The 11,286-nt window shown below is 43.5% G+C and overlaps 1 protein-coding gene and 1 non-coding gene across 6 annotated transcripts; both read left to right on the top strand.

The window, feature by feature from the left end:
* Nucleotides 1-5,543: 5,543 nt before the first annotated feature.
* Nucleotides 5,544-5,829, top strand: LOC113613836 (small nucleolar RNA U89). Its single transcript, XR_003430381.1, has one exon. It is a non-coding gene; the product is annotated as a small nucleolar RNA U89 (small nucleolar RNA).
* A 1,758-nt stretch (nucleotides 5,830-7,587) lies between these two features.
* ATP5MC1 (ATP synthase membrane subunit c locus 1) lies at nucleotides 7,588-10,426 on the top strand. Of its 5 annotated transcripts, none has more exons than XM_027094437.1 (5): nucleotides 7,588-7,680; nucleotides 8,267-8,314; nucleotides 9,238-9,315; nucleotides 9,713-9,891; nucleotides 10,209-10,426. In XM_027094437.1, the coding sequence occupies exons 2-5, from the start codon at nucleotides 8,276-8,278 to the stop codon at nucleotides 10,321-10,323; spliced, it is 411 nt and encodes a 136-aa protein (XP_026950238.1). In that variant the 5' UTR covers nucleotides 7,588-7,680; nucleotides 8,267-8,275; the 3' UTR covers nucleotides 10,324-10,426. The 5 variants fall into 5 exon arrangements, with proteins under 5 accessions (XP_026950238.1, XP_026950237.1, XP_026950239.1 ...); XM_027094436.1 differs by having other exon boundaries at nucleotides 7,634-7,750; XM_027094438.1 differs by having other exon boundaries at nucleotides 7,654-7,750; nucleotides 9,740-9,891.
* The last annotated feature ends 860 nt before the right edge of the window (nucleotides 10,427-11,286 follow it).

Raw genomic sequence — 11,286 nt, 5'->3', positions numbered from 1 at the left:
CCAAGCCACATCATCTCTCATCTAGATTATTACAATAACCTCCAACTGGGGTCCCTGCCTATCCTGGTCAGTACTATTTTCTCAGAATTACCCTTTTAAAACGGAAGTCAGACTATGTCACTCCTCTACTCAAAACCCTCTAATGATTCACCATTTCATTCAGAGTAAAAGTCAAAATTCTTATAAAGCTAACATTTACAAGCCCTCCTCTCCCACCACCAGTATCTCTCTGATTACATCTCCAGTGATACTCCTTGCTCCCACCTCTCTATTAAAACTGGTCTATTCCTATTCCTAGAATGTGTTAATCATTCTTCTGCCACAGCACTTGCTGTTCTTTCTGCCTGGAATATGTTTCCCCCAGATATCCTCATACTTTATTGCCCCTCTTTCAAGACTTTTTCAAATATTACCTTCTCAGTGAAACTTTCTATTGTAGACAAATTGTTTTTCTTTGTGGTAACTTTTAATATCTTCTCTTTGTAGAGTGGCCTGTAGTTTGACTAAAATGGGAAATGGAATTTTTCTTTTTTTATAGCTATCCTACTTGGGATTTGTTGAGATTTCTAAACTATAGGATTCATGTTTTTTATCAGTCTGTAAACGTCTCAACCATTATATTTCAATATTTATTATTTCCCATTCTCTCTGTTCTCTCCTTCTAATATTCTAATTAGGTGGATGTTAGCTCTCATTTTGCCCTCCATGGCCTTTAACCTCCTTTTCATATTTTTGATCTTTTATTTCTTTGTGCTTCAATAGGAATAATTTTCTCAGACCTGTTTCCAGTTTGTTGACTTTTCCTTCAGCTCTCATTAATCTTTTGTTTAACCTATCCATTAAGTTTTTTCTTAACTTCAAGTACTATATTTTTCATTTTTTGTTTCATTCATTTCTTTTTCTTTGTTCATTTCTTTTTTATTATTTATTTATTCATTTATTTATTTACTTATTTTTGCTTTTTACTGAAGTATAGTTGATTTACAGTGTTGTGTTAGTTTCGGGTGTACAGCACAGTGATTCAGTCATATATATATATATATATATATATATATATTCTTTTCCCTTATAGGTTATTATAAAATATGGAGTATAGTTCCCTATGCTATACAGTAGTAGGTCTTTGTTGGTTACCTATTTTATATATATTGTAGCGTGTATATGTTAATCCCAAACTCCTAATTTATCCCTCTCGCCCCCCATTTATTTCTTTTTCAAATCTGCAAGTTCTTTTTTATACCATCTTGATTTTTTCTTATGTCCCTAATCATTGTAAACATACTTAGTTTTAAATAATAACAAATGCATCTGTGACACTATGTGCCAAGCACTGTTCTAGGTACTTTATAAATATTAATTCATTTAATCCTCATAACAACCCTGTATAAGGAAGTGGAGGCACAGAGAACTTAGTCAACTTGCCCAAGATCACCTGGATAGTAAGTAGAATGCCTTGACTAGAATGCCTGGCAGTCTGGGTTTAAAGTCCACATTCTTAATCACTATACTTTACTGCCTCTTTTATAGTTGAGTTGCAATCTGAATACTGTATTATCTGAAATTCTTGCTGCTTGTTATGTTTGCTGATCCTCGCTCATTGTGGACTGTTTCTTTATGGAGATTATGTTTCAGTTATTGTGAGAATCCTGCATGGGTCCAGAGGAGTTTGACATTGTTTCATCCCAGGGACATCCCCTGTCTAGAACAGCTTTCAATATCAGTTCCTTAGCCTGGACATTCCTGGACCCAGGGTATAGATTTGAATCCAAAACCCAACATATAGTTCTGTCACTATAAATTCTCAGGCAAGTTTTTGTTTGTTTGTTTGTTTTTCTTTTCCCACTGAGAGCCAGGAATAGGCACACAAGCTTCATTGTTACCTCCCTGTGGATGGTAGTCCACATTTGAAGTCCACCCTTCAAAGGGTGTAGCCTTTTGAGGATCTTAGGTTTATCTGCAAATTTCAATTTTAACTCCTTATTTTATACAGACCCCAAATCCTTCTGTCCCCATGGGCGATTAAGAGCCAAGCCACTTAATTGCTGCGACTGATACCCCTTTCCCTATCCCACTATATTCCCAGTCATGGCAGCTTCAGTTTAATATTACATGTTTACTGCTCTAATTTTATGTTCTCTCTTTCTTTTGGGTCCTTAGGGACTCTCGTTACTTTCTTGTGAGCTCAGCTATGCATTTAAAAGCTAGGATTTATCACCATGAATCATCTATGCCAAAAGCTCCCCCCACCCCAAAAAAAACCTCCCTTTATATTTGTTACTATTGTTGTTACAGAATATATCATCACCACCTGGGTCATTTGGCAGAGGAGATATTATTTTCAGACTGTGGGAAATTGGTAATTTGGATATAATATAGAATATATTTTATTTTAGCTGTCAAAAACAAGGCTATGCATTTTAAAATATGTGTGCTATATTTATGTAGCATTTTTAGGTGTTGTGGCAGGAGGATTTTCAGAATACTTAGTCTGGTCATATTGCCAGAAATGGAGTATAGCAGTCATATTTCTGCTGTCCCATGGCCATGACTGATTGGTCTAAAATTGGCCACACCAACTCTCCTGGGTTTCTACATCTCATTCACTCTGCCTGGAATATCTTCATCCATTCTCACTCTCTCCCTTGATATATCTAGCTAACATATGTTTATCCTCAAATCTCAGCCCAGAATTTTTTTTTCCAAAAAGTTCTTCCTTGGTTCTCTCCACCTCCCTTCTCTGTACTTTGCAGGAAGTTTTCTTGTAGTGCTCCTTAAGATACTAGTTCTTAGTATTTATTTGCCTATTATTTTCTTGTTAACTGAGTTTCCTTAGTGTGGAAACTGGTTCTATTCATCTGTGTTCCCCCAGAACCAAGTGCACTGCTTGGAGCTGTCAAGTGATCAAAAATGTTTGTTGAACTGAATTCCTAAAGGAAGAATGAAACTGAATTCCTAAAGGAAGAGTGAAAAGGAAGAGGAAAAGCGAGACGATCTGAGATAAGACTCTGGGTGGAAGAGGCAGATTTGAGGAGTCAGAAATGCCTTTGGAAAGAGGGACCTGCTGGTATTGTTATCCACAAGTTTGCCCTTTGCCACCTTCATCAAAAGCTTTTTTGCCATACAAATGAACTTATTTACAAATCATAAAGAGACCCACAGATAGAAAACAAACTTATGGTTACCAAAGGGTAAAGTAGGGAGGAGGGATAAACTAGGAGTTTGGGATTAACATATACACACCAAAATAGATAACCAACAAGGACCTACTGTATAGCACAGGGAACTATACCCAATATTTTGTAATAATCTATAGGAGAAAGAACAAGAAAAAGAACAAATTGAAAAAGAACAAATATATATATATATATATATATATCTCCAAATCACTGTGCTGTACACCTGAAACTAACACAACATTATAAGTCAACTATACCTCAATAAGAAAATATATCTCTAATAAATCATTTTATAACCATAAGAAAAAAGCTTTTTTGCCTACTCAGGAATCCTCTCAGAGTTCCCACAGAAGTTTTTGGGCCTCCTCCAAGCCAGCTAGTACAACCCCCAAGATGTCAGGTCTGGGTTTGAGGTTTCCTAACCTCCTTCCACTTCCCACAGCCTCTCCTGGTTTACCAGTACTTTTTACTTCAATAATTAAAGGAGCACCTCTACATGTACTATCTCATTTACTCATAACAATTCTGTTGAAAAAGGGGTATCTCCTTTTTATAGATGATGACAGAGCACTAGAGAGGTTAAGAGCCTTGCCCCAAATCACACAGCAGTAAGTGGCATTGCCAGGATTTGAATCCTGCTTATTTAACTCCAAAATTCATGTCCTAAACATGGCACTGAAATACCTGATTTCCAGCAGGTCACAGGATAAACTTGGCAATGTTGAAGTTAAGCTATGAGTAGAGCTATGTGACAAATCTGGATATGAAAAAAAAATTAAAACACGTAGACAAAGTTAGGGATTTCCACACGAAAATATAACTTGTCCTAGAGTAGTAACAGCCAGGGACTATTCACCAAACACCAACCTAGGCCTGGCATTTATTTTACCTCATATTTCTATAAGGTAAGTAGTATTAACCCTGTTTTACAGCTTCCCCAGTTTTAGGGAGACTCAAGAGCTGATAGTTAAGCACTTTGGACCCAGACCGACCTGGGTCCACATACTGACTTTACCTCTTACCAAGTATTCCAAACTGGAAAAAAGATGCTCTGTAACATGGGGGTAATCTCTAAAATAGGGATAATAATATCCACTTAAAAGGCTGTTGTCGGGCTTCCCTGGTGGCGCAGTGGTTGAGACTCCGCCTGACGATGCAGGGGACACGGGTTCGTGCCCCTGTCCGGGAAAATCCCACATGCCGCGGAGCGGCTGGGTCCGTGAGCCATGGCCGCTGAGCCTGCGCGTCCCGAGCCCGTGCTGCGCAACGGGAGAAGCCACAACAGTGAGAGGCCCGCGTACCGCAAAAAAAAAAAAAAAAAAAAAAAGGCTGTTGTCAAGCTTAAATCATATAACAGGTGAATCCACCTAATCCAATGCTTGCCGTATGGTAAATGGTAGCTTACTACACTAAAGCCAAAAGAGATGTGGTAATCTGCTCGGAGACAGACATACCTAGTTATATGATAGAGCCATGATAGGAACTCAAGTCTGTGTGATTTCAAAACTCCACATTCTTTCCATTGTACCATTCTTGCAGGATACCTTAAATCTCAATCTTAAAATATTTTTTCTAAGAGTCCAAAGTTCAGACTTTCCAGATTAGCATAATTGTTAATATATTGCTATTATAAATCTTATACAGGGACTTCCCTGGTGGCGCAGTGGTTAAGAAACCGCCTGCCAATGCAGGGGACACGGGTTCGAGCCCTGGTCCGGGAAGATCCTACATGCCACAGAGCAACTAAGCCCATGCACCACAACTACTGAGCCTGCGCTCTAGAGCCTGTGAGCCACAACTACTGAATCCCGCACGCCTAGAACCCATGCTCCGCAACAAGCCAAGCCACCACAATGAGAAGCCTGTGCACCACAACAAAGAGTAGCCCCTGCTCACCACAACTAGAGAAAGCCTGCGTGCAGCAATAAAGACCCAATACAATCAAAAATAAAGTAATTAATTTTTAAAAAATTTTTTAAATAAATAAAAGTACATCTGGCTGAAGTCAGATTAAAAAAAAAAAAAAAGGAATCCGCCTGCCAATGCAGGGGACATAGGTTTGGTTCCTGGTTTGGAAGACCCCACATGCCACTGAGCAACTAAGCCAGTGTGCCACAACTACTGAGCCTGTGCTCTAGAGCCCGCGAGCCACAACTACTGAGCCCACGTGCTGCAACTACTGACACTCACACACCTAGAGCCTGTGCTCTGCAACGAGAAGCCAAGCCACCACAATGAGAAGCCTGTGCACTGCAACAAAGAGTAGCCCCCACTCACTGCAACTAGAGAAAGCCTGCCTGCCCAGCAACGAAGACCCAACACAACCAAAAAAAAAAAAAACTAATACATACTCATAAAAATATAAATCAACCTTATTATACCATACTGAATTAACTATTGTTTTATTTTTTAAATCTTTTTTCCATTTTTTTCACAATGCCATACAGCTCTGCATTTAAATCTTCAAAATTTGTCTTACATCATGAAAATTTTCTCAGTATAAAACATAAAACCAGAAACATGGTTTTACAGGCCTTGCCTCAATTTCTGATGCTGCCTCCTGTTCCTGGCAGCTGCCCACAGGGAGGGTTCACAGGTAGGGACCAAAGTAGGGCTAAGCACGAGCCACCTTAATGCAACCTTGGATCTGAGAGCCCAGAGGATGGCTGGGGAGAGGGGGGTAGTAAGGGTGGGGGTCAGGGATTGAGACTTGGTCTTGTTGAACCCACCGTGCTCACCTCAGAGAAGCACTGAGCAGGAACCCAGGCTACATCAAAACTGCACAAGATCTGGGCAGCACAGAACATCTCCAAGACAATCGCCACATCACAGAATCGTATCTATCTCATTGCTGACAGCCTTGTGCTGAACCTACAACATGAAGTGTAGGTCACTTCCCTACACCCAGGGAAGTGACAACCTCATCAAGGGTAAGAAATGAGCCTGGTGACCCAGAACTCGGCCCCCAGAGAAGAAGTGGATCTGTTTCTCCCCTGGTTTTTCAGGAGCCAGTTCGGGGTCCAGCACACGCCCACCCTGCCCCCAGCAACATGTGATGGTCCCCTCAGCATCTGTCCTCCCAACACTTCTTGGAATAATGAGAACTGACCCATTTTCAGGGGAATGACTTTCCTCCCTATGTTGGCCAGGGGTGTTGGGACTGTGTGATTTCTCAATGATTTCCTAGTGTTGGTTGTTCCTCTCTTGAGGTTGGGAAGCCACAACCACCATCCCAGGAATTAATAAATTTTTATTACTTAAGCTGAAAAAAAAAAAGAAGGGGAGGAAGGAAGGAAATTTACAGTGTCTGCTTATTTCATCAAGTGAAAATATCACAATTTGCTTAACGTTTACCATTTACTTGTTTCCAATTTCAACAAATTCTGCAATGTACATCCTTTGAAGGGAATCTTTGCATTTCTGATTTTTTTCTTCAAGACCGATTTCTATGAGTGATATTCCTGGGTCAAAGAGGATAGAGAGTTTAAAGGCTCTCAATTCCTCGAGAATTTCTGAGTCAAAGAGGGTGGACCATTCAAAACCTTTCAACAAACATTACCAAATCACTTTCAAGAAAAGTTCTAATTCATACTTCTCACCAGCAGTACAGAAGTGCCTGGCTCACATTAGTAAAAAGAACTCTGCTTTTTGATTTAGTGAGAAAAGTTGCGTTTAAACTTCTATTTCTTTTTATAGTTTAGTTTAAGATTCTTCCCTTCAATTTATATTTCTTCTGCCTGTTTCCCATCCTTTGCTTGTTTATCAGGGTGTTACGCGTTTTGTCCTTGGAATGTTGTTTTTAACAATACAAAAATACTTTAAAAAAACAAGCAAACAAACTACTGGTTGCTAGCTCATGACTGCTCAACACTGGCAGAGGCCCACAAAGTTGCGCTCACCCATTAGGGAACTTACATGGAGGCAGGTAGCCTTTACGCCTCTTGGCGGAAGCAAGACTCCCACAAAACACTAGGGCGGGAGTTGCTGCAAAGGCATTGGCTCTCCCAGCCAGGGGAGAAACGTCTCGCGGGATCTCAGCCGCCCTTAGGGCCTCTGACCCGACTACAAATCCCAACATGCAACGCGCCTCAGGGCCCGAGCGCTCGAATGAAGGCTAAGGTCCAAGGTCATGTGTCTCTCTGGGTAAGGCGACCGGTCATCTCTCCCACGCCTTTTTCTGCTGCTTTCCACCTTGGCCGCCATTTTGTGCGGGAGGTTATAGAACCTCTGAGTCAAGCCGACTCTGTGATCGAGCCCTTCAGGGATCGGCCAATCGGAAGCCAGATCTCGGAGGAAAACCCCGCCTTTACCCGCACGGAGGCGGGAACTGCCACGAAGCTCCTGTGGAGAGAGAGGAAGAAGCTGCGGAAGACCAATAAGAAAGGAGGACTCGAGGATGTTAACCAATGAGGGCGCGGGGGGATTGCGGCCAATGAGAGTGGGGGTACCCCCGGACACGTGGGCCGGGGAGCTGAGCGCTGAGTCCTAGAGCTAAACCCCGGAGGTGAGTCAGTCACCTTGAGCCGGGCGAGCGCTGTGTTCCGAGAAGGGGCAGCAGGGCAGTGGGAGTGCAGGTGACCTGGGGCCGAAAACCAGCTATCGGCAGGGATGTGGCTGGGTTGTGTGGTGGGGCATTTGCCCCTAGGGCCGGGAAAGGCAATGGCCGTCTGTAACCTTAACAATTAATGTTAGTTACCAACGGTAATGAGCAATTTACTGTCCCGGCTGAGGCGGGCCGTGGACTGCTGTGTAAAATGGGCAGGACCCTGAACGGCACCTACCTAGTTTCTGCCTCCCCAGTCTTCCCGGCAGATCATCCTCTTTGGGTATCATTTCCCGGCTGGGGCTCGGGCCTCCTTCCTTTACTTCCGATCTCCGTGACCTTCCTTTGCAGACCTGTCGCGCTGAAAGTGGTGGAGAGGGTATTTGCGCTGTCCCTCTGACCTCTAATGGCCTTCTCAGCTGGGGCATGGTTCGAGGAAGACCGTGGTCCAGGGAGGACGGGCGGGGTGAAGGGGACGACCGAAGGTCGCGAGTGTAAGCAAACAACCAGGCTGTCAGTGGATTTTTTTTTTTTTTTTCCTCTGCAGACCGAAAAAATGCAGACCACCAGGGCACTACTCATTCCTCCTGCTCTGGTAAGCTGCGGCTCCCGGGTGCTCTGTAGCGCCAGCTGTGGGAACCATGAGTGTTTAATGAATGAACTGAGAGGAGCTTGGCATTCTGATGATGTTGCCCCTTTAGCGAAGCAGTAGGATGGATGCAGTTAACCTCTGATTATTTAAGCCTGTAAACCAAGCTATCTTGGCTTTGCAATGTGGTCAGAGTCTGGATCTGACCTTTACCCCCAGTCTGACTTGGCCATAGTTAGCCCATTGAAACAGTGATTTTCAACATTGACTGTACAATGGAATCATCTGGGGAGCTTTTAAAACTCCTGATGCCCAGGCTGCACCCTATGGGAGTGGAATCCATGCATCTGTATTTTTTTTATAACGCCCCAGGTGATTCTAATGTTCGACCAAGTTTCACAACTGCTACGTTATATTTCTTGAAATAGTTCAAGAAAGCCTTGTTACAGGAGTCTCTGCTTAGGTGACTGTTTCAGGAGCCTCACCAGGCTTACTGGCTCACTCCATTCAGGGTGTATAACAGTGACTACAGTTTTAGCAAAATAAGATTTTCCCCTTCTGATTCCTTTGGTGGTCTGGGTACAAACCCTTCCTGTACTTGGTTTGATGTTAGTGTGGGTTTTTGGTTTTGTTTTTTTCCATTCTGGGATATTGATTAAGGGCTGTGCTCATAGAAGTGAACTTTGTTACCCAGTTTTAAATGGAAGGGTTGCCACTGATGACTACACCAGGGTCTCAGGACAGCTGTCTCTGGTGTGGGCATATCTGGTAGCAGCAGTAACACATTAATTGACCTTGAAATACCTTGGACTTGTTTTATTTATAATATTTGTAGTCATTTTTGACTGAAGCTCAGCAGTTAGGGGGATTTTTTGTTTTGTTTTGATTTCTTGCCTGATTTGGAGAAATGTGTCTTTCTGATTTTATAGATCCGCTCTTGTACCAGGGGTCTGAGCAGGCCTGTGTCTGCCTCCTTCCTGAGTAGGCCAGAGATCCCATCTGAACAGGTAAAGGAGATTGGGCCTTCTTAAGAATTTCCCCAGACTAAGTTCCTTTAAGTTTGTTCAGTTGCCTTTAGGCCAAAGTGGGAGGAGAGTCTGTGGTGCTTTAATAGTTCTAAGTACCTCAAGGTGAGCATTGTAGGTGAGAAACTTGCAAAAGTGAAATTGGGTTTATCATGAACCCCACGAAATGTCCCTAGTCCTGTCTGGAAACGGACCCTAAGACTAATTCCAAGCATGCTCTGCAGTCTGAGCGTTCTGTACTTGCTAAGAGCTTGCCAACAATTTCCGAGCTCAGGTGGGTGGGGTGAGGGGTGGAGTCAGCCACCTGTCCTTGAGCCTCACTATCTCCCTTCTTCCGCTCTTTCCTTCTCTACTTCCCTCTCTCTCCCCCTCCTTCTAGCCTTCCTACAGCAGTGTCCCACTCCAGGTGGCCAGGCGGGAGTTCCAGACCAGTGTTGTCTCCCGGGACATTGACACAGCGGCCAAGTTTATTGGTGCTGGGGCTGCCACAGTTGGTGTGGCTGGTTCAGGGGCCGGCATTGGAACAGTGTTTGGCAGTTTGATCATTGGCTATGCCAGGTAAGTTGTGGGGTGGCCTAGAGCGTCTTCTATAAATTCCATCTTATTTGGAGGAAGCCTCAGCAAGAGATCCTTCTAGCTTTGTGTTGATTTCATCTACCTCCTGTTTTCTCAGAATTTAAATATAAGTTTCCAGTCTGGCTCACTTAAACTTACCATGTTGGTACTCTGCTTGCCTGTCCAACCCCCAGGATATATGCAAGCTAGGCCCTCTCCCAGTTTCAGCACTATCCATTCACCTAACCTACTTGAGTCATCCACCACCACCCATGACCCATACCCTCACCCCTTCCTTTCCCTGTCTCTGTCCCCGGCAGGAACCCGTCTCTGAAGCAGCAGCTCTTCTCCTATGCCATTCTGGGCTTTGCCCTGTCTGAGGCTATGGGGCTCTTCTGTTTGATGGTCGCCTTCCTCATCCTCTTTGCCATGTGAGGCTCCATGAAGGTCACCTATCCACCCCTGCTGCTTCGACTCCAGGCCATGCCCGGTGCTAGAGTGTGCTAAGCTTTACCATTAAACACAATGTTTCTCTAAACTCATATGCCTGCGCCTCTGTCCTTTGCCCTTGGGGAGGACCTTCATAGAAAGGTGGGACAAGGAAATGGGATTGGGTCAGGAACCATTGGTGATTAGGAACTTCTCAGGGCTGAGAAGTAGCACTGCCGTGACTGTAATAACATCTCCCACAGGAGGCAACACGGATTTGTCTAATGATAATTGGTGCTTTTTTCCCTTCAAATTTACTGTAATAATATGTAACATTTTTGAGGGGCTTAATTTGCACCAAGCTCTTTACCAAGTGTTTTGCATTTTTTATCTCAGCAACACTATGAATTGTAAGTGCAGTTATTATACCTGTTCTGCAAATGAGGGAACTGAGGCTTAGGGAAGCAAAATAACTTGTCCATCATCACAGAGCTGGAAAGTGGCAGAATTGGAGATTTCCTCCCCCCCAGCCTCGGGCCAGCCTAAACCTTTACCTGCTGTGCTGTGCCATCTATTTTCATTTTGACCACACAATTAAGGTGGCACAGATAGGGAAACTTCGTCCCAAAGAAGTTGTATAGCACGTTAGAGTTGGAGGTGGGCCTCCATCTGCCTGCACTTAGCTCCACCTGTAAGTTTCATTTCCTTTCTTAGAGTGCCTAAATGTTCTTGAATAAAGCAGATGAGGGACATGGTCTGTGTTCTTGGAGAATTTACAATCTTAGCTTTGCTAGGGATAAAAAGGGTGTTTGGGGCGTGTGGGGTAGTGAAGCAACAAATGAATTGCTTAGAGAGCTCCTCACGGTATCATCCTGTGCTCTCAGTCTGTGCCCAGCAGGTGCCCCCCACTTGGCCTGACGTGGGACTGATAACCCAGGTAAGAGAAAGCTAAGCTGATGTATCCACAGA

Source organism: Aethalodelphis obliquidens, unplaced genomic scaffold (genome assembly GCF_003676395.1).
Source record: "Aethalodelphis obliquidens isolate GAN/ISIS:26980383/991018 unplaced genomic scaffold, ASM367639v1 scaffold89, whole genome shotgun sequence".
Lineage (NCBI taxonomy): Eukaryota > Metazoa > Chordata > Mammalia > Artiodactyla > Delphinidae > Aethalodelphis > Aethalodelphis obliquidens.
Note: the sequence above shows the minus strand (reverse complement) of the source record. Positions and strands in the feature narration are given on the sequence as shown.